The following is a 23,852-nucleotide window of genomic DNA, read 5'->3' on the forward strand; positions in this document are numbered from 1 at the left end:
CTGAAGCTTTATGTCCTCTTTGTTCTGTGAAGATGGTGATGCAAATGCACACATGCTGATACCACCCTATGACACCTAATCAAACCCAAATATACTCACTTCCTGTGGGAAATCATCCAATTATTTTTTTCTTTCAAAAGAGAAGACAGACAGATCAACAGGCATATCAAGAGACATTGGCTAAAACAAATTTAAATCTGTATCTGCAAGGAGTTTTATACTTCAATTACTTATTTTATATATTACAAATGATACTGCTACTATAGTTGTAAAACAACTCTTTATTATGTGCTCTAACTGTAATGATTTTGTTTCAAAGTAAATAGTACTCTGCTTTCTAAAAGTTCTTTAACCACAAAGGGATTTGTTAGGGCAGTACAACGAAAAAAGAAAAAGTCCTTAAAAACCTTATGCCAAATCTGCAAGGAAATTGTAAAGAAACTGCTGCTTTAAAATCTTGCTGGGAAGAGTACATCATTTCCTACTCAGAAAAGGACTGCCCATGGATATGTTTGCCTGGAAGGGTCATCTTAAAGGAGGAGGAACAAAGAAGCAGAGGACTGATCTGTAAATAAATCTGTAATTAGCACAAATGGAGTGATTTCTTGGTTCCATGATTACTTATTACAGACTGAAACTGTGGGCAATGCAGGTCATTTGCACTGCATTGCACTGCTCTCCAATTTTAATTCCTATTTAAAACTATACTCTGCTAGTTAATATATTAATATAATTTCCACTCACAGTCAGTACATATTCTATGGCCTTAAATGTACAAACACCACATTTAATGTAGTTCCTTAATCTTTGCTATTAAAAATCATCACTGTGTGATTTTCTGTAAGATATGTTGAGAATTCACCAACAGTACAGATTTTAGAAAAAAAAAAAATCTACTAAATGTCATGAATTCTTCACGACTGAAATAAAACTGAATATTTCTATGCACTCAGAAAAGTGTTTTGATGCAGAATTAGTATGCAAGCATACACAGTATGCTCCTAATTATGAGCCATTATATCTTTTTGACATAATTCAGAATTCTGCTTATTTATTAAGGAGTCTGAATGGGTCTTATTTCTACATAACACATACATAACAAATTAATTCTATGAAAAAACCCTAGAAATTGTTCTTTGTACTATGAGATTTTATTATTATTATTATTCAATTTACATAGAAAATATAAATGATGATTCCATCTTTAATAATAATAACCTGCATTCATTTGAATTGCTAATAAAACAAAATAAGATTGTAAAATGACTGCTCTGGAGGATATGCTGACTTTGTAACAGGTGGAGATGTTTGCATGTCAAATCAATTTCAGTCAAAGTGTGAAATTAATGACTGTTTATGAGCAGAATGGATAAATCACACAGCTGGTGAAAAGACTTTGAAAGAATAAAGTATTGAAGAACTTTGAGGCAACTTTTTAGTTAAATAAATGAATTATTTACTGAGGATTTTGCTCAATGACTAAATGATATAAAATAATAAAAGAATAAAAATAATAAAATTAAAATAAGAGAAACAAAACAAACAAAAAAACAGCCATTAGTTAAGATCTCGCAAAGATCTAACTTAAGCAACAAATCCAATATGAATTGCACATTTAAGAGTATTTGGGATTCATTTTTAATTGTCCAAGTGAAATCATATAACATTAGGGATTAGCTGCATTTAGTACTCTGTAATTAAAAAAAAAGTAACATGTAATAAATTCGAGAAATGTTACAGTGGAGGAAGAAATGCTGTAGGAACTATTTAACAACCAAATATATCTAAATATTTTTCGTGGTTAAAAAAAAAGCTAACAAAAAATACCACACACCTCAAAACAGATACAGCAATAGAGCCATATCATAATAGGAATAATTAATATATATATATACACTTAGGAAGTATAAGAATTAATCTGTTTATTGGTAAAATACTACAAATACTACAATACTACTTGTTATTGAATAAACAAAATTTGAAAACATGTATTAAGCTTCTGCTAACAAAATACCAAAAGAAACAATTTTTAGAAGAGACAGTACGGAGCTATTTGAAATGTGTTTTAAAAAAAAAAAAAAAAAAAAAACAACAACAACAAAAAACAACAACAAACAAAAACGGTTTGTTCACCATTCTTGCCCTTCCCACCACAACCTGGCTCTGTGAGTGTTTTCATTCAAGGTTGTTTTTAGACCAGCCACTGCTAAATAAAGCAAGAATGAGGGTGAGCCAGAACACTGAATCTCCAAGCATCCACACTGCATAAGCTCTAGCATGCTTCCTGACGATGCCTATGAGTTCAGAAGACAGCTAAGACCAAGGACCAATCCAAATATAAATAGGCAACAGGTTGGAGAGGACTGCACCAGGTTTTCATCCCTCTACAGCATTACAGTCATTTAGCACCACTCCACAGGCTTTATATCTTCAGACATGCCTCATCACATCCCAAAGTGTGCAACATATATTCTCAATTTCACACTATGAAAACTCAAATAGTGGCCTGCAATGCAGCATGCATTAACACACTGAAATAACCAACTCTCCCCAACCTCAAGAGACATATAAATTCACTCAGACACACAGTTTGTCTATGGATAAACAAGAATCCTCCATAGGATGATGTTATGTGGATGTATCCTCAGGGCAAGAACACAGCCCCTGGCCACCTTTTATTTAAAAAAAATAAATTAAAAAAAAAAAAACAACATACAATTGCAGTCTCAGTTTTTGAGTTTTCATAAGCTCCACATAATCTCCTCTGGCTCTTAAAGGATGCAAATAAACAAACAAAAAAAGCCTTATACAAAGGTTCCCCTTCTCAGTATGCTGTAAGTCTCCTTCCAGCTCTTCCTGAGCCAGTCCAGACCAGACGTTTATCACAGAAAGGGATGCACATTTAAAAATGTTTGCAAACAATGCATCAGCAGTTTCCTAAATCATTTCTAACACTATCATCATGAAAGTCAGAGGCAATTCTTCTGATACTGACACATATTACTTATCGTATCATAACACAGATTTCTAGTTTTAAAAGTATACACACTCTGTTTGACAACTGTGGAATTAGAAACATTAGTGTGTTATGGATTAATGTGCACAGCAATGGAAGATGGGGCAATGGGCACAAACAATAACTTAAGGAATTTCATCCGGACATGAGGAAAAGCTTTAAATTGAGGGTGACAGCACTGGAACAGGGTGGCCAAAAAGGTTGTGGAAATTTCTTTGGAAATATTGAAAACTCATCTTTACAACCTACTTTAGAGAACCTAATTTAGCAGGTTTAGCAGGTTTAGGTTGGACTAAATGCTCTCTAGAAGTCCCTTCCAACCCCACAATTCTGTGATTTTATTTTTTTTTAAATCATATAGAAAGTGGAAAAAACTAAAACAAAACATTATATTTTTCTTTTAATAGGTAAAGAAGCCACTTTAAATTATTAATTTAAAACTAATTAAAGACAAAAACATGAATTCATGCCAGTACTTATTTGTGTTCCAAATACAAACAGTAATGATACTAATTATGTGATTGTTTAGTCAATATAATAAAATGAGAATCTGATTTATAGAAGCTCCTACTGCTGCTTCCAAAGCACTGCTGTTATTTTAAATATTGATTTACTTACAAATGATAAAAGACATTTCTACACTACATCACATGGAAAACTTCTTTAAGCTGATGCCTACCATGAAAAATAGTTTTATTGTATTTCAAATTTATTAATCTCTTGAAAGAAAAACATTATTTTAAAGTTGTGGACATTTGTTATTTATTTGTTTTGTAGGGGCTGAACATATTTTCATAAAAAAAAAAAAAAGAAAAGAAAAAAAAGAAAATCTCTTTTTTGTGAATAATACTTGGGACTTTTTTCTATAAGCAGAGATTGAGTGAGCACAGAGATATATAAGCACATATGCGAACGTGTACATACTTACATGAATATTTGTATTTAGATAGACTCACTTTTTGTAAATAATGCAATCACTACATTGTTAAACTTCCAAATAACATTATGCCCTGATAGCTAAATGAAAAAATATATATACATTATTATTATTTATTGTTATTATTAGTTTTTTTTTTTTGTTTTTTTGTTTTTTTGTTTTTTTTTGTTTTTTTTGTTTTTTGTTTTTTGTTTTTTGTTTTTTTTTTTTTTTTTTTTCTTTGCAGGAGAATTATTTCATTGGGTATGATAACCATCACTTTATCATGACATTTAGGAATGGCAATCAACTGAAGTCACAAGGTCTACACTTAGAAATCAGAGCATATCAGAGCTCGTGTTTCTACATGAATTTCCCACTCAGGTGTACCTTTGTCCCCAGATTACTGAACTTTAATCCTCCCCAGAGGATTCTTTCAAAGAAGATTAACCTGCAGGTACAGAAGGTCATAATGTAACTGAAGAAGAGCCCCTTTACAGGGATTTTAGGAAGCTTACTGAGATAAATCTGTAGTTTAAGTTTATTATACTTTGTTAATTTTAACTGCCCTGCTTACTTCCTTGCAGACATAACCTCATATGTATTTTATTTTAAAAAGTAACTTATATTACCAGGGACTGTTATATAGGTGAATGTAACTTCAGGATATGTCTTTCATAGATAATAATAATTAATGTAAGTTAAACTAATTTCTTTTTACAAAAGTTGTTCAGAATGAATTCTCTAGTATGCAATGTATTCCAATACACACATAAGTGCAATGTAGGGTAAACTTTGAGAACCGGTGCCTTTGCGATTATGGAGATATTATTTTCTGAAATAATATATGAACAATGCTTCCACAGATGCAGACTATGAAAAACACACAGGTAATGGATTTATTGGATTTTTCTTTGCAGCAAAAGGAACAGAGTACCAACAAATGAAAGTATGTATGAATACATCTAAATATATATATATATATATATGAATACACACACACTTATATATAAATCAAATAATGCTTACATTTAATTATCATTTCAATCTTTCCAGTCTTAAAATATATATATAATAAATTATAATGCTAATGTTTTTTAAAAAATATGGCTATGGTAAACCATTAATTAAACATTAATTAGAATTTGGAAGTAGCATTTATCTTGAAGTCAAATATTAAGTAATTACATACCCAATTATTAACCTGAATGAAAACCTATATAACATTTTGCTTTTCTACAATTCAGTAAAAACATCTCAGCTATTTTAAATATGGGATATTTTTAATTATGATGTAAAAACACTTTCCATAAAAGCTGGACTAAAAGAATAATCTTAACTGGCTGAGCTACTCTTTGATAAGTTTTACCTTATTGAGTTTCACTGAAAAGATATGAACACAGATAGGCTAAAAAAGCCAAAACACAGCTGCTCCACGGAGGGGAGGAGAGGGAAGTTTCCCATTAACAGTCATTATTTCATATTAATTTTGACTTAGATCTGTGAAGATTCTCAGTGATGCATGAAACTTCAGTTTGGTAATTACATCAGTAAATTCAGAGAAAACTAACCATACTTTTAAAATAGTATATATAATAAAGAATTTCAAAAGGTTAGCATCATGTAACATTTTAGATTTTCCAAAAATAAGAGATCTGTTTGTTTGTTTTTTTTTCATTTTTTTCCTGTTTGTATTGAGCTTTAAGAAAATGCACTAGCATTCAAGTTCCACTTTTTCTTCAGAACCTTTTAAATTATTTTTTATAAATCTCCATTATCAACAACAGAGAAAACATCCAAAATAGAAATCTGTGAAATGACTAAAAACATATTTGAAGATATATTGCAATGTATGAAGTTACAGTTTAAAGTGGTTAGCTTAGTTTGTACCTTGATAAACTGCTTTGAATCCTGGTGAGCCAATGCTGTCATCAGATTGTAAATGAAGCCACATCTGGTTGCTCATGCTTACAATAAGGTCAGGAACACTAGATCCAGTGAGGCTGCATGTAGGATAAATTAAAAAGTCATTTCCTGAAGCAAAAATTAAAAATAAGTAAACAAACAAAGCAAGCTTTTAAATCATTAATAAAATGTTTATGACTGTTCACGATACAATAACCTTGTGCTGTGTGTTCTTTTGTTTTAATAAAACTAGTTATCTTATATGGATGAGAATGATTTGAAGTCTTAGGAAAAAAACTTTACATGAAGCCATTCAAATTAACAATTGTTAAACATTTTTAATAAAATTAGGAAATCTAAATATTTCAATAAGTAATTACCTAATAGATAAATGAAGTACTGTATCAGATGAATTATTTTCAAGTTTTGATTAGCTTTTTATTTATTTATGTATTTCAAAACAAAGGAAGTTTTTGGTAACCCAGACTTTAGAATGCTTTCAAGTAGTCTACTGACTGAGTCCAAATCAGAGTGTATTTGTATCCATTGATACACAGGTCTAAAGAAAGAGGAAGAATTCCGAATAGATATTTACATTAATAACTAAAGTCTTAGCAAATACAGACATACTGACAATACAAAGAAAATGCTGCTGAGTCTGAAATCAAGAACAGTGACATTAATAACTTGTAATGTTACTGTGAATAGTTGGGAGTTCTAGATCTGTGACCTAGTAAAAAAAAAATAATCACTGAGAAGATTATGTACAGTGTGAAGAGAGGAATAAACACTCTGAACAAGCATCTCAAAATAATGAAGATGATGAATAGATCACTTAAACCCTTTTATCTGTCCACTCACTGTTTGGAAGGAATAAAAGTCTCTTTATTCTGAATGCTGACAGTCTTGCTCATTCTTGTGAGCTGTACTAAGAAATTCATTTTTTTGTTCCAGAATTCTGATGCACGGAAGGCTCTCATACAAAAAGTGGGAATGCAAAAATGTTAAAGGAAAAACTTTCTACATTACTTACTTCCTCATAATCTGTGAATCTTAGATAAAGAAAACATCAGTTTCAGTTTTGTTGTAGTTCTGTTTTTTTGTTTTTGTTTTATTTTATTAGGGGATTCCTGAGAATAGGGCTTCTCTATACATAAAACAACTTTCTTCAACTAGGAAACTGGAAAATTGGGTAGATCTGATATGAGAATGCTGATCTTTCTGACAACACACACTGTTTCTAATTCAGTTCATGCCAGGCCAGACCCATCTGAAGACCAGACTGTTTAGCAAGTTCAGTAACAGAAACTTGGAGAAATGCCATTCAGGCAGACTGGCTTGCGCTAAACACACTTCATTGCAGCTATATGCAATCATACCTTACCTCTCCACATGAAAGAGGTTTAAAATATGACAACAGATGCAAGAAATGGAGTAAGGAAAGATAAATTTGAGCCAGCTTTCTCAGTACTCTGAATAGACTCGTGGGATATAAAAAGACAGCTTTCAGAAAAGATGATAATGAGTGAAAACAATTTCTGCACTACAGGCTCTCTAATCTTAAGTGTCCCAAAAAAACTTAAAAAAAAGTTTTTAGGCATGGTGTTCAGGATCAGAAATTCTGCATGTTTCTATCTGATTTAGAATATGTAAGCTCTTTCAAATACATACTGCTCATTCAAACAAACAAGCTACATACATTCATTTATGATAACTGTGATAAGCTGGGAAAGAGAAGCTTGATTTTGATATAAGAGAAGTAAAAGTTTGGATTTTAGGTTTGAGATGCAATTCTCAAGGGCCAGAAATAGCTCCCAATAAATATCCAATTTGTGTGTGAAAAGAAAAGGATAAGAGTTTACTAAAACACACCTCTTCATCACGGACAAATGACATAAATGGAAGGGTTCAAACAAGTAATTTCTATTTCTTCTTTGTGATAACTGAAGTGCTACAATAAGAATATAATTTCAAAGCAAAGTAGACTAAAGCAGTATTACTTTAATTTACAAGAGTTTACAAACACACACTAAGGAGTAACAGGAGAAATTTTGATAGATGGTCTTTACCTCACACACAATTATCACTACTGAATTAGCTTGTCAAAGTAATAATTAGTTCCTAGCCAGATGCTGTTAAGTATCAGAAATACCTGTAGTGAGAACTTTACAGCCTAAATTTATTTAGATTAATTTTCAGTAAGTTGTATTGGTCTATTTCCAGAGCTAATGTTTTCAACATACATATATTGTAATATTGGTAATTTTTAAAAAAAATTATGGTTATGTAGGAAAAAAATGTTAAAAATAATAAAATTCACTGGCATATCCCCTTTTTAATTAAAACCTTATATACATAGTAACCATACATTACATAGTAATACATAGTATTTAGTAAATAAGTGTGTCTCCTTAGATCGTTGCCGCTGTATTTATTTTCCTTTTCCCTTTTTTTTTCTTTTCTGGGCCAACAGCCTGCGGGCGGACTATCCCCCTGTCATGGGTGCAGGTAGATTTTAGGTTAACCCACGACAACACTTTATATAAGCTTACACTATACAAACAAATTTTATAAATAATAATTATAAATAGATACGTTATGATGTAGAACCAACAATGCACAGCAGCAAATTTCCAATGAAAACTGTTGAAGTTCTATACTTACACGTACAACACTGTCCTGGTATCACCAACTTTCCCAGCATCTCCAACAGTGAGGGTATCATATCCTCTTTCCAGTTCAAACTCTTCAAAGGCAAGCTTTATGACCTGTATCAATGAAGTTTCATATTTTTCAAAACATAGTACAGGTAATCTGAACTGTTCTAATCTTAAAATAACTAATTTGACTACCATCAGTAAAGCCAGAATCATTCATTTCTACTGTTTCCTGTTATTCTTATCCAATTTGACAATGACAAATATAAACAAAGTGAAGAAACCTCCGTTTTCTTCCTTGTATCAGTTGGCAAGTCCTTGCCACAAACTTTTAAAGTCATCAATTACTAAGGATGCTGGGCACTTAAAAACAAACAAACAAACAAAAACTTTAATTTTAATAGCTCAACAAGAAATACATAATTCAGGAAGTAGATGAAGTTAAAATCTCTTAATATATTCTTCAGATGAATCGTATAACAACAAGATTGCATAATCAATTCACAAAAAGGTGAAAGAGACTGGTTGTATAAAAATGCATAATCAGTTTTTTGGTGTTGTTTTTTTTTTTTGTTTTGTTTTGTTTTGTTTTGTTTTTGTCTTTTTTATCTAAGATTAGGGTTAGGGTTAAACTAAATTTTTATTTCACTGAAAGTCTACTAATGAATTGCCTGGAGAATAAAAATATATTCCTTAGAATCATTTAAAAAAAAAAAAATGTTTAGAATTTGTGCAAACTGTAAATTTTTAAGCCTAAACTGAGATGGATTTAGTTATGTACAAAAGAAGACTTGCATGAAATCCACTTTTTAAGAGACCAATACTGGCAACTTAGAGCTGTAGGTTTTATTTTTATGCATATTTATAGTGTATGTTTTGCAGTGTTTCCACAAAAACCTCAATATCACTGTGCAGAGTTATGATGATTTTCTACAAAGATATCTGCTTTTATCTTTATACTAAATCTGGCAGATACTTCTGGACAGAAATTTACATAATTTGCACAATTACTTTTTTTTTTTTTTTTTTTTTTTTGTCTATCCACAATATTTGAGTCAGATTCAAACAGTTTTGCATCAGCTGTATTATATTACTATTTCAGCAGCAGTATGAAAAGCCAGCTGATACCCTCCATCTAGCTTATCTCTGTGATCTGCACAGTAGAATTCAGCTAGCTCTGTAAAAAACAAGTGTCCAAGCTAACATCTCATTTACCTGTGCTTGAACAGGAATAGGACTTCAATTATCAACTTCAGAAATAACCTGAACTGCCACTGAACTACCTTGCTTTAGTTCCTACTGCATAGAAAAAGCTATCTGTTTATAACAAAATGATCTTAGGGAATACATTGCCTCTTTCTACAAATTCACACTACCTGGTATGAATCTGGATGAGGAGATTGAGTGCACCCTCAATAAGTTCGCAGACGACACTAAGTTGGGAGGGAGTGTTGATCTGCCTGAGGGGAGAAGGGCACTACAGAGGGACCTGGATAGACTTGACCGATGGGCCAAGGTTAACAGCATGAGTTTCAATAGGGCCAAGTGTCGGGTTCTGCATTTTGGTCACAACAACCCCAGGCAACCCTACAGGCTTGGGGAAGTGTGGCTGGAAAGATCCCAGACAGAAAGGGACCTTGGTGTGCTGATGGACAGTCGGCTGAATATGAGCCAGCAGTGTGCCCAGGTGGCCAAGAAGGCCAATGGCATCCTGGCTTGTACTAGGAATGGTGTGGTGAGCAGGACTAGGGAAGTCATCCTACCCCTGTACTCAGCATTGGTGAGGCCTCACCTCGAGTACTGTGTTCAGTTTTGGGCACCTCAGTACAAAAAAAGACATGGAGGTACTGGAGCAGGTCCAGAGAAGAACAATGAGGCTTGTGAAGGGCTTGGAAAATCAACCCTATGAAGAGAGGCTGAGGAAGCTGGGGCTGTTTAGTCTGGGGAAAAGGAGGCTGAGGGGAGACCCTATTGCCGTCTTCCAGTACCTGAAAGGTTCTTACAGTGAGAGTGAGGCAGGTCTCTTCTCACTAGTGACAAGTGACAGGATGAGGGGAAATGGCCTCAAGCTGCGCCAGGGCAAGTTCAGGATGGATATTAGGAAGAACTTCTTTACAGAAAGGGTAGTTAGGTACTGGAATAGGCTCCCCAGGGAGGTGGTTGAATCGCCATTCCTGGATGTGTTTAAAAGCCGTTTGGATGTGGTACTCAGGGATACAATTTAGTGGAGGGCTTTTAGAGTTAGGGTACTGGTTAGGCTGCGGTTTCAGGCACTATGCTGTAGACTTAATCAAGAGCAGGTGAAAATGTGTATCTTCTAATATGCCTAAATTATAACAAGTATTAATTCATTACTAAAGAATAAAATCAGATGTGTTTTGTTTCTTTGTTTCCTTTCCCAGTAATAAAAATAACTATGCATATAAGGCTACTTTTATTTTATGTAGAATTTAAAGAAACTAACACAATATTCCACTAGAAAATACAGTAACGCAGTACTTAAATATCCTCACGTTGGTTAGATTTGAGTTCTCTTATATTACAATTTAAAAACAAATGTGAACGGTCATCTTTAATAATTTAAGATAAGTTGCAATCAAATAATTAGATATAAACTGTAAATTAAATATATAAAGATCTGGCAAGGAGTTAAGAAACTATCACAAGAAAAGTTGCTTCATAGGAAATACATCGTTTGTGAAGACATGTTTAGAGCTACCAAAAGAAAACAAAACAAAACAAAAAAACCCACAACATCATGCAATCTCACTTTTCTGGTGTTATTTTATGGTGGCACAACAAAACACATTGGAACCACCCAAGTGGTCAAAGGTTAAAAGACCTGCATTAAAATCCTTTGATCTAATCCATAAAACCTAAACTTAACATACATATACATATTAATCACCTGGGCTACTGTCTCCTGCAGTTGGTAAAAAGAAAACGGTGACATAATATTTCACGTGATGTGTCTTAAGATGGACCAAAATGCCATTTAGAACTGCCCTTTCCATAGACTATAAGAGGAGTATGGATGACCATGGCAAACTACGGCTTACACAGATATGTTTAGATAAAATCTAGATAGAACTCTGAATCCTCAGAGGGATATTTCAGGCTTTTCTTGGATTTTTCTTGGCTGTTTTTGACAAATAATGCAAGATATTTTTGTGTGGATAAGGACATGAATACAGCAAAGAAAAATAGATCTATAACAGTGATAAAAAGCAATAGAGAAAGATCTTAAAAGGAAATAATATAAACAAGTATACCTATAATATTGATAAAAATAAGTATAAAATAACATTAGTATATATTGAAAAAAGGCGACTTTAAGATACTTCTCAAAGTTCACTGCTGTTTTCTATTAAAAAAAAACAACAAACAAACATATATATTAATCTAATCATAATTAATTATGCTTACTCTGAAATGATTCAAATGAAGAAAATAATCCATTTTCATTAGAAAAACTGGAAACACAGAAATTACTTCCAAACCTATTATTTTTCTTTATGGATGAACAATTATAACTATTTCAGAAGAATTGTCTGGTTTGTTTTCTGAAATGTAGGAGACATAATTCCCATATAAACAATTCAGCATGATTATTTATGATTAGATAAATAGACTGTGAAATAAATAATGTTTTAAAAAAGATGAGACACCTAAGGAGGTGTCTGATAGAAGATCTGCAAGTGAATTTCCTGTCAATTACTTTTTTATAAACATTAGCTGTCCTAAGAAATTTCAGTGAGGACATTCTTCTAGAAGACTCAGTAGGGAACACCGCAAGGTGACACTTCAAAAATGCCTAGATCTATGTGCTCTTTTCACTGCTGATAAGATATTTCATTATCTTTTAAGTATGTTAGAAATTAATGTAAGCACTACAGTAAAGACAAAGTCAAAAGTGGAAGCAAAAAGTTTTATTTTAAGATGCAATCAGACAATGGAGCTATATGTAATGTACTAGTAATGATGGCTCTTACTAAAAAAAAAAAAAAAAAAAAAAAAAAAAGGCCTTTTTGATGGAGCTTCTCTTAAAGACAGAAAATGAAGTGACTATTAATTGCCTCAGTAAAGCTACAGAAAAACATACAAGCAAGACAAATGAGGATCCCTATTTTAAAGTTTCGAATTTGTAAGTAGAAGATAAAGCTTTTTTACAACTTACTCCCTTTTCCTGACATATTAATTCAAATATAATAGTATATAATAGATTTTGCTTGTCCTACGTGATGCTATGTGAAATTTGAAAGTAATTTAATCATGTGAATGCAATTCATTGCAATGAAACAATAAAAGTCAAAAATGGAAATATATTATTACAAATTTCTCAATCTCCTTAAAATTTCACGAAGAACCATATGCTTCAAACACATTTAAATGGTTTTGAATATCTACTTTACTTTAAGAACAGCATAATACAGAAGCAATGTGAAAGGATGATACAAGCATTAAAGAATATATATCTGGTTCTAGTACCCCATAAAGCTTTTAAAAAACCATTCTGTTTCCCTAGCATACACTGATCTGACATGAAGTCTTAAGAATTAGTGTCTATGCCCAAAATAGAAGAGGAAATATAGATCACCAGCTAGAAATAGCAATAATACTATGTAAATCTTACAAATTCTAACAATTATTACCTTATTAGAACCATAGAGATCTCCTGTTCACCATCTAAATATCTAAATAAACTAAAAACCAAACGCAAAAACCCCAAGACTGACAATATCAAATCAGTGATACTGTAAGATCATCAGTGAGATCTTACCAACCCATCGGGATTCCTTATAGCCATCAAGATACTCACCACAAAATATCTGCTCTACTGAAATGAGACCATGACTAAAGAGGAAGAAGCCCTTATCACGAACTCTCAACCAAGAGATCAGGGTGCTAACAAGACCTAGCAATTTTTCCTCTCTGAGTCTTATGGAAAACCAGAACTATCAACACTATAATCCAGGGAAATACTGAAAGAATGAGTGTAACACTAAAATATAGTAGTAGAGACCAGAAAATATTAGTGTTTTTCCTTGTACACGAAGAGTATTATTAAGGAGACTATTCTGGTCTAAGTATTTTATTCACTACAGGAATATAATTTTCAATAAAGAAACACTCTTAAAATATTCTTAAAATTGATCCCAAATGGATCAAAAGCAATACTACGTGTTAGATTAAAAAAAAAAAAAAAAAAAAAAAAAAAAAGATAACAAATCTAGAAGAGGCATCTGTAAAATCATAGGTTTTCCAAAATTTTCATTTTTCTATTTTCATGTCTTCCTAGCATGTGTAAGACTATCTATTAATGGAACAGTCTTGAAACCTATCCTGCTGAACACAAACACCTGAAAAATATGGCTAAGTGGAGAAGCCCACACATCCTGTTTCTAGAAGTTCAAAATTTAACAGGGTGCTGTAGCCAGCACACTGTTCTCTTACTCTTCATACGTCCTAAGGATAAGAAAAAATAAATAAATAAATAAAGCCTCTCATACTGTTTTTGTGAAGGAACTCATGCATTCCCAACCATGACAGAGCTCATGTGTTAGCAAAAGTGAGAAGAGACCAACCAATCCAAAGATCTAATTATCCATGCTCAGAAGTTATGAAACTTCTCAGAGGTACTCTGATCTTTTTTTAGCTCCTAGTTACCCAATTGTGAGAACTTCCACTCTAAGACGAGAATCTACTCCTTCATATTTTGTCCATGAAAGAGAATACATAGCTCCACATTATGGGATATTATTGTGTTCATCTATTTCCATTAGCCATGAGATTATTATTTCATTTTGGTACAGAATAAGAATTAAGAGGCGACGTTCAAGAAAGTCAGTATGTCAATACAAACAAAAACAGAAATACATACTTCCAATTAACAAGATATTGATATATTGTTGAATCATAACAACTGTTTTCTTAGCCTTCTGCATTTGGGAAGTAAACGTTTAGCTCAAATGCTCTGCAGGGTGGTAATCCAGCCAAATTACATTTTTAATAGTACCTTTTCACTTGGATGATTTGGGTAGATATATTATTTTAAATGTCATACAAAACATAACAGCACAATACAATCTGTTTAGTGATTACTGTTAATGTGTTTTAAAGCACTTTTTTCAACCCTTAATTAAATCAATAATAAGCATCGCTTACTAAGCCATCATTTCTACATAATATGCACTCAGAATAAGGTCCTGGCAGTGCTTGATTTTTCAGTTTTACTAACTTACAATACCAGTATTTTTTCAATAAACACAATTCTGGATCGAGTTTTGCTCTAAAAATGGCTTTTTACTGCCTATAATTTTTTTTTTCCCTTATTTACAGTGTTAAAAATAAATAAATAAATCTCTGTGCCACATAGGTCAATTCTCTTAACACTTTGAAACATTAAAATTATTTTGAATAAAAACACTCATGTATTTTCATTAAACTAAATTTAATATTATTTTTTGTGTATGATCACAGAAAACAAAGTACATCCCCCAAAAGCTATGAAAGTGACAGTGATGACAGCATATGCATTTTGAGCCTTGTTCAGCAATGCTTCATATCCATAGCTTCAAATTCTCACACAAAGATGAATTATATATTTAATGTTTATGATAATAAATTTCTACATACTACCTCAGCTTTAAAATCGGATCTCTTACACGTGAATATATATTCTTAAGTACTACACCTATGATTAAAAAATTCTATTGTCATCCAGTGATAGTTAATATATTTATTTTCATCTTGTTCCATTCTCTAAAATTCATGTTAAGAGAAAGTGGTAAATATGATTGATGTAAGGATTACAGGCTTCATTCTTATTTTATTTACATCGACTTCACATCTTTGCACCTCTGAGCACTGAGTAGAGCTATTCTTGACCTATATTGACAAAAAGTCATATCAGAAACAGAGAAGAAAATTGCTGGTCATTAGTCTAGAAAACATAGGCAATCTGCACAAATATGCAGATAACAGTGCACTGTAAGAACACACTGGAGCACAAGTCATTACTTGAATCTAATTCAAATTATACATGGGTAAACAGAACAGCCTCTGTCTGTTCACTTAGGCATCATCTATAGTGAATATTCAATGGACAGAGTCCATAAAAACTCTGCTAAAACTAAAAATAATAGTAGGAAGGGTAGCTGCAGTATTTCCTGTACAGTACTCTGTGACTTACTTATAAATAGTAGCTTACATACTACAAATAAGTCATTCTGCGAAAACTACTTTAATTTTACCTAATAACAAAATGTTCCATAAACAAAACAAACAAACAAAAAAAAAAAAAGAAAAGAAAAAAAAAACAGGAAAAAAAAAGAATCACTGTATATAAAACATTTTTATAGAGGTTTAAATACGCATTCTTGTTTACAAAGACAATACGCACTTCATGATTATTTTGTTGAAATTCTTAAAATCGCTTTAAAATCTGAGAATATAGGCTAGAAAACTTAAATGAACTGGGCCAAGGAACAAGTGAAGCAGATTTTACAAGATTGATAATTGCATTTGTTAATTGGACCTACTTGCCAATAAAACACCTACAAAAAGCTGGTATGGTGGATTAACAGTGATGACTACGTACAGTTTTATAGTTTTTATAATTTTATAGCTCTCACAGTGAAGAACCATAAAATCATTTGCAAATAACAATACTTGTAATAATGCAGTATCATTTTTATAGTAAAATATCCTGTTATCTCCTTATATATAACAGATTTCATTCTTAGATCTGATGTGACCAGCCAAACGGTCTTAGTTTCTCAAATTTATGCTTCATTTAGTCATTAAATTGCTTTTCCTCTTTTAAGTGCCTTAACAAATACACACTTGGGTGTACCTGTTAAGAAACTACATTTAAAATTGATATAAATGTTTTTTACATTACACAGTGTTTTGTGTTTTTTTTTTTTAATATTACACATAGATGAGACAGTAATACATGATCTACTGCATTTTTGAGAATACAAGAAATTTTAACAAGAAAACAGCTGCCAGCTACATCACATCTAATAATAAGAGATAGAAGATTTAGCTTTTCTGATGAGTTGATAGCAAAATTCATAAGCAATAATATATCTGCTAATATATCTACTTCTGTCTATCAGTAAAACTGACTTAATGTAACAGACTTTCAATCATGTCTTCCTTGATGTTGCAAATACAATTCAATTAAAGTTTTACCATATTCAAAACAAAATCTGATCACTCTTCAAATTTATTTTGTATACTTCCTTTGCACTTAGTGAAAGGCTTATTGTTGTCTTCCTGCATAACTGTCACAGCCACAGTCCAAGGTAGTACTAAAACCATGCATAATGTTGTCTAATACTCAGAGAAATTGTTTCTTTTTAAAATTCATACTGTAAGGATGTTTACATCACATGAGTCACATTTTGAATGGAGCAAAAGGATTCACAGAAGGCAGAAATAGTGTCCTTAACGTGATATTTCTGGTGTAGTACAAAGTATAGAAAGATAAAGAAATTACTTGATGAGAATTAAGTTGTATACTAAGCAGTCTGTAAGAAACAAAATTATTTTTGAAAAAAAAAGAAATAGCTCTATCTTCTCTCCTTTTCATTTGCAGGAACTTCAATTATGATTCCGAGGGAAAAGAAAACTCAGATAATTTGTCTCAAATGTCTCTATTAGCTGCTAACTTTTTTTTTTTTTTTTTTTTTTTTTTTTTTTTTTTTTTTTTTTTTTTCCTCTCTCTCTAAGATCTTACGTTATTGGATCACAATAAATAGGATCTTTTTTGAGGAATTCAGTTCTGTGAAAATAAAAGAATTCTCTTCGCATCAAGTGTGAAGAAGTGAGATCCTCATGAGGTACACTGAAACCTCATGGTGACAGTTCAAAAATACAGTGTAGGAAGGACTTCACACAGTCTGACAGATAAGAACCAGAAACAATCTACACCAAAAATAGCTGAGGATCCAGGATCTTTACACACTTTAGGTGGGTTGCAAAATATATTCCCTTAATACAAAGTTTCCTCCTCTCCTACGACAACTGTCCATGTACATTCCATGAATTCACTGAATGTTATCAATGTACATAAAAATCAGAATGGTATGTGCAAAAAAGATGAGTTAGGCTCTTTTCTGCAGTTCACAGTGCCAACAAATGAGCAAAAGAGAGAGGGAGCACAAACTGGAACACAGGATGCTTTGTCTGAGCACACCTCTTTACTAGCCACACTTCTGTGCTGTGCAGGTGACAGAGCATTACTACAGGCTGCCCAGAGGCTGTGGAGACTCCTCCTTGGGTGCTCTGGGTGTCTCTGCTTGAGAGGGATTAGACCAAATGGATCCAGATATCTCTACCAACTTCAATCACTCTGTGATTCTGTGACTCAGGCAGTGAGAAGAAAACCAACATTCTCTGATATCTTGTGCATCATGTAAGAGCAGCCAAAGGAAGCATAATTGTCTCCTGGAGAAATATTTGAAAATCCTGAGATGCTTTTAAATTCTCTGAAGTTTTTCAAAATATCATGAATGCTGAAGTGAATCCTAAACAGACAGACCTTTATGGTTATGATTACATGGGATATAAATCAGAATTAAAACCAGTAAATTAAACTAAGTAATCAAAATAGGCTTGAATCTGTTAAGGGAAGAAAATCTGCCACTGTTTTAAAAAACAAAAACAAACAACAAAAAAGCACAGAAGTTTCTTATTAAGACTTAGAATGGTGTCACAAGTGACATCTGCATGCCCAGATGTGAAGCATCATCTAAAAACAGTCACCATACACATTTCTGCTTATGTGATGCACAAGAAGTGTTTTATGGAGGTGGGTGAGTGCCTATGTTAACCCAATTGGACTTTTAAAAAAAGAACTCAAAAATACTGATTATACAGTGGGATGAAGCAACACATTATTTGCATCACAAATCAAACAGCTCCTTGAGCTATTTCTCTTCAATGTTATCCAGTTTGATCCCAAATAGAAATAAAGACAGTAAGACAAAAAGGTCTACAGAGCAACTGCAACTGTCAATTCAAAGTTTCAAATGCAATCTAGAAAAATAATTATTTGTAAATCCAGTATTCAGTGCTGGCCAAAGTAAACACTACTACTACAGAATAGAATTAGTGGATAGTGACGGTATAACTAGAAGAATGGAAGGATCAGTAGGGTGAGAAAGTTTGCTAACAACTGATCTTCAAAACAGTAAAGACAAAGGTCTACTGTAAAAAAGAACTTGTAGCACAGACTAACTGGAAGTTGAAATGTGATGCATTAAAGGGTGCACAAGACAAAAATAAAGTAATGAGCTGTGAACTGATAAATAAGGGTAACAATTTGGTGTTACGAAAAATAAAGTAAAAAAAAAAAAAGTACAGTCAAGAAGTGAACTAAACATTAAGAATAAAATAGAACAGAGAACATTTTGTTAGTGCATAAACTTTCATTTAGAATGCATAAAGTATTCAAGAAAAAATGAAAATCTAATGAGCCTGTGACTTGTGAAAAATGCTTAAAAGCATGAATAAAATAAAAACTGAAGTACATCCGAGTAGCAAACGATTTGTGCTTCAGATTTGATTTTATTTCTGCTTATAGATGAATGTAATATCTGTGAGTCACAACAGACTCAGAAGTTCTATACTTAAATGTTCTTTGCTTCTTAAGTTAACCAGCAATAGCTCCACTTCCAGGTACAGCACTTAAAGTTGCTTGTTGAAATCGCAGAATAATACAGGTTCCAAGGGATCCTGCTAGATTCCTAGCTGTTCTTGTCACTCAAAACAGGATCAACAATGGAGTAGTGTCCGTGTCTGGGCTCCGCAGTATAAAAGTGACATGGATATACAGGAGAGAGTCCAGTGATGGGCCAGAAAGATTTTTAAGACCTGTACTAGTCTACTTGTATCTAGAATGGATATCCATGTTTAACCTCTAAGCCTTATGATCCAGGCAGATTATACTATTGTGTGTTTGTTTATTACCCATCCATTTGTCTTCAAATATAAACCATCATATCATAACTTGATTAACATAATGCTGTGGGAGATAGTGACAGAAGCCTTACCTACATCAAACTAGAAGACATCCTTTCCTCTCCTTTAAGTAAGAAATCTACTCTTCTTATGATGGAACATAGTGAGGTTAGTCAGTGCTTTATCTTTGTTAATTTAATGTTTAAGACTATAGTTTCATGGAATGTTTTTTTTTAATCCCCTTCTCACAGCGAGATGTAAATTTTGAGACTGAGTATGACAAGGCAGCATAGGTGTGTTTTGACCAATACAACGTCATTGGACTAAAACAATTCATCTGCTTTAGTAAGAAAATCTGTCCTCTCAAGTATTTCAGCAGCTTGGCCAATAGATACGCAAAGGTAAGTGATAGGTTTCAGAAAATGCAGAAATACCAATTAAGTCTGAAAATTGGCAGATGACAAGACCTGCATGGATTTTGATGTTGTTGTTACAGCTACAGTCGACCAAGAAACTGAACACAAAGCATTTCCTGTATTCTGCCCTGCAAAGAAACTACAAGCTCTCTTAGTAATATGTCTTACATGCTGAATAGAAAACGTGACAACCTAAGGCATTAATATGACTATGAAGGCTCCTGCTTTCTGTTTGAATATAAAGCAATATTCATCCTTGAGAAGTAAATAAAGGACCTGTGTAACTTAAAATGTGGCCAATCTAAAAAAGATAAAACTGAAAAAATAGATTAGAATCTATGTATGACTTCAACAAAGCAGTAATCAGTCTAACACAAACAAAGCACACAGTCTTTTTATCTTTCTAAAACTGGATGAAAAATAAACTATAAACACATAGATCACTGGTAAGAGCAAATTAGTGTGTACTCACTGGTCCTTGCAAAAAAGACGAAAGTAGAAAGTAAAAGAACAGAAATAGGTAAGTTGTTAAAGTAAATGCCAATATTATGTATTAGCTGCCAAGACACACAATGTCTTCCTATTGAGTAATTCTTTTTTGCCTGTTGGTAAGAAACATGAGCTGTCAGTAAGATTGCATGAAAATTTTTAAAAAAATGTATAAGCTTGACATAGAGTAAAAGCTCAGTATTTGCTTTCATACAATAAAAAAGATATTTTCACAACTGGAACTTAATAAAGGAGATCAATTTTGCATATACTCCTATTAATCATATTAAAAAGAAAAATGCAATACAAAACTAGATGAAAACACTAACAACTAAATACATTTGAGACTACCCTAATGATTTTCATTCTAAACATGCATCTCAATGTCATTTCTGAACAACTGTACTGTCTTTATCACTATCAGTGTCTATTTCATGGCCACTTTTATTAAAAAAAAAATAAAAAATGTGTACATCACATCCATAGATATACTGAGTCTCCATAAAAAGGTTATAGATATGTTTAAAGAGTTAGATTTTTTTCTAATGACTCCAATAAAGGCTTTAATAGCATATTAATTCCTTAAGGATTGTGCACAGGATTTAGTATGAAAAATATCTTTGAATCTGATGATGATCTGGTAGCTGCACAAAAGACTATTTCTGCCATTTTTATACTAAAGTTCATGATTTCTCATTTAACTAAACACTCTTCAAAGAAAAAAAAAAAACATTACGACAATATGTATCACAGAGAAAATTTGTGAAATAATGGTTTTAAACACTTATTTTCCTTGTATATTCAGTATGATCGAGAAGATCACAGTGCAAGCAAACATCTTTTTTTTTATTACTACTAGTGGTCCATTGCTATAAAACATTGTTAAGAAGATCTACTACCAAAAGATTGGTTGCAGAATTTTCTCTTTGTCTCAGTGTTTCTCTACAGAACAGAGATTCTCTCTTTTTATTAAACACGTTTTTCATTCTGTGATTGCAAAGTTAATCTAAGATGTGAAGCTAGGGCAAACATGAATACGTAGAAAGTCTCAGAATAAAAGCTTATGGTGATGAATTCTGCCTGCTATACCTCACCGGAGACTCTGGACTGTGACACCAGCATTTTCATGTAGCACCAAAAATGTTGATAGAGAACTCAATGTTTTGAATGTCAGTAACACTCCCTATCTTTTTTTTTTGTTTTGTTTTGTTTTGTTTGTTGTTTCTGATTCACTGTAATTGATTCAGTATGTGAGCATACTGTTCTATAGCTGTCAACAAGAGAATTCAGTGAATTACAAAGCATATATTGATTGGTCAGTTTTCTGTCAGACCACACACATGGAGGCACTAAAATCCAGTTTACAACCATTCCCAGCTGCAGGAACTTGAGATTTTAGTTTCAGAAAGTAGAAGATAAACTTTTAAAAATAACTATAGGTTCTCTAACTTCTAAATAATGCAAAGTTAAGTAGGGGGTGAAAAAAAAAAAAAAAAAAAAAAAAAAAATCTGCATAATTCCACATTTTCAGCTTCTAAAGTCCACAGAGCCCTATAAAGAATGACATAAAGCACAGTAAGAAAGAAACAAACAATATCACTGTCCTGAAATTTGAAAGCCATTATTAGACACTTACTACAAATTTAACTTTACTTAAGAAAAAAAGGCAAAGTATTTCTTGAGGGTGAACAAAATTAATTATGCATCAATCTGACATGTAGCTGTTCATGATAAAGCAGTATACTGGAACAATATTATAGGGGACAAAAAAATACCACAAGTCTTTGCTGTCAACATGATGAAACTGCTCAGTACTGAATTGAAAACCAAAGCTAAAGACAATAAATATTTAAATTGTATATCTAAATATTAGTCATGTCTACTAAGGCTTTCATTTTCCTCAAAAAGAATCTGTATTTATTGTATCTGTCTTTTGGAAGACCATTCAAACGTTTCTACAATAGTTTTTTTTGTTTTGTTTTGTTTTGTTTTTTTGTTTTAGTAAAAAAAGTATTCTAAATACATTTTTGCTTTTAGACACTCATTTCTTAAGTGCTCAAATAAGCAATGCACTGAAGTACAAATTCAAGAGGAAAACCAACTTCTTGTGAGTTTATTTACCAGGTAAGCATCACAATTCCTCAATAACGTCACATTTTTATTACTTAGTATATTTTTTAAATGCACCCATAGAATCTTTTATGGCATCTAATCCATGAAATAGTGTTTATATAATCAACGGCCTTTAGGAATCAAAATTAACACTGCAGAAGGCTTACATGAAAATCTGTATATTCTTTAAAATTGTCTAAAATCTGCTTTAATCAAAATGTCACAAAAATAAAGTCAATAACTCTCAGGTCTGTAAGTACAGAAAGGAGTGGCTACTAACAGAAAAATCTGTGAAATACATATGTCAACATGTTAAACATTTTACACATTGAAGTCACTTGACTAGTCAGAAATTCATTTAGATTCTAAGGGATCTGCAGAAGACCTAGCCTATCCCCTGACTCACAGCTCCAGTTAGATTATAAATTTTAATAATTAAAATGGTTATGCTAAATTACAAAAAAACTAGTACTTCAATAAAGATACCAGCTCCCTCATAATTCTTCCATATTACAGTAAATGCAATTCATGCATTGGATTTTGATTGGCCTTATTAAAAGAACATAAATTGAAAATCATTTTGCAGAAAATGGTCTGTTACCAATGGTTATAATTACAAAGAACAAAAGCTTATATGTTTGCAAAACTTTATAAGAGAATTCTTCAGTGAATACCTTCGAAAATCCTATCAAGTGACACATCACATAGTAAAACAAACAAACAAACTTTTTAAAGGGGCATAAAGAGGCAAGAAAACATACAAAAATGACTAAAACACATTTCAGAATCATCTCTATGTGTTCAAACAACACATTCCAGAGCACAAATCAGATGCACCAGAAATATCTGAACTGTAATACTTTTAATTCATTCCAGTGGAGGCGAGGAGGGGGAAGGGAAGTAATCAGAACACTGTTTCAGTAATGAAAATGGCATTCAGTATAAATCCAAATCCACACACTGTCTAAAGACACAGGCTAAGTGACTTAAACACAACTTCTTGAAGAGGCAGCTGGAGGCCAGGAAGAATTTCTTAACACATCTCAAATTTTACAAGAATTTTATGGGTGAAGTACATGAGATGTGCTCTTGAACACTTGAATTTAGATGTTTATCCATTTCTGTTCAAAGGTGTTTTTATATACCTAATCTCTCACTAGAGTAAATACAGCTAGATCTGACTAGCAGTAAGGTGCTTGCTTCAGGCTGAAATGAATTGCTGTGCAGCCTCCCCTGGTTATAACTGAAGCTTAATTCAGATAGTTCAGTAAGTTTCCGCAGAATTAAACATGTAGTGCTGAGATGGCTTATGGACATATATTCCTGGTCTGACAGACAGAACAGGATGTATAGGAAATCTATACCTTTCT

At 32.4% G+C, this 23,852-nt stretch overlaps 1 protein-coding gene across 3 annotated transcripts in view; it reads right to left on the reverse strand.

The window, feature by feature from the left end:
- Positions 1–23,852, reverse strand: part of CSMD1 (CUB and Sushi multiple domains 1) — a 935,567-nt gene that overhangs the window by 222,229 nt on the left and 689,486 nt on the right. For all 3 annotated transcript variants that reach the window (XM_072330835.1, XM_072330834.1, XM_072330833.1), the window contains 2 exons: positions 8,502–8,605; positions 5,823–5,935 (listed from right to left, as the gene is read on the reverse strand). In XM_072330835.1, coding sequence (XP_072186936.1) covers positions 5,823–5,935; positions 8,502–8,605 — 217 coding nt within the window. The remainder of the gene's footprint in view (positions 1–5,822; positions 5,936–8,501; positions 8,606–23,852) is intronic.

This window comes from Excalfactoria chinensis, chromosome 3, assembly GCF_039878825.1.
Source record: "Excalfactoria chinensis isolate bCotChi1 chromosome 3, bCotChi1.hap2, whole genome shotgun sequence".
NCBI lineage: Eukaryota > Metazoa > Chordata > Aves > Galliformes > Phasianidae > Excalfactoria > Excalfactoria chinensis.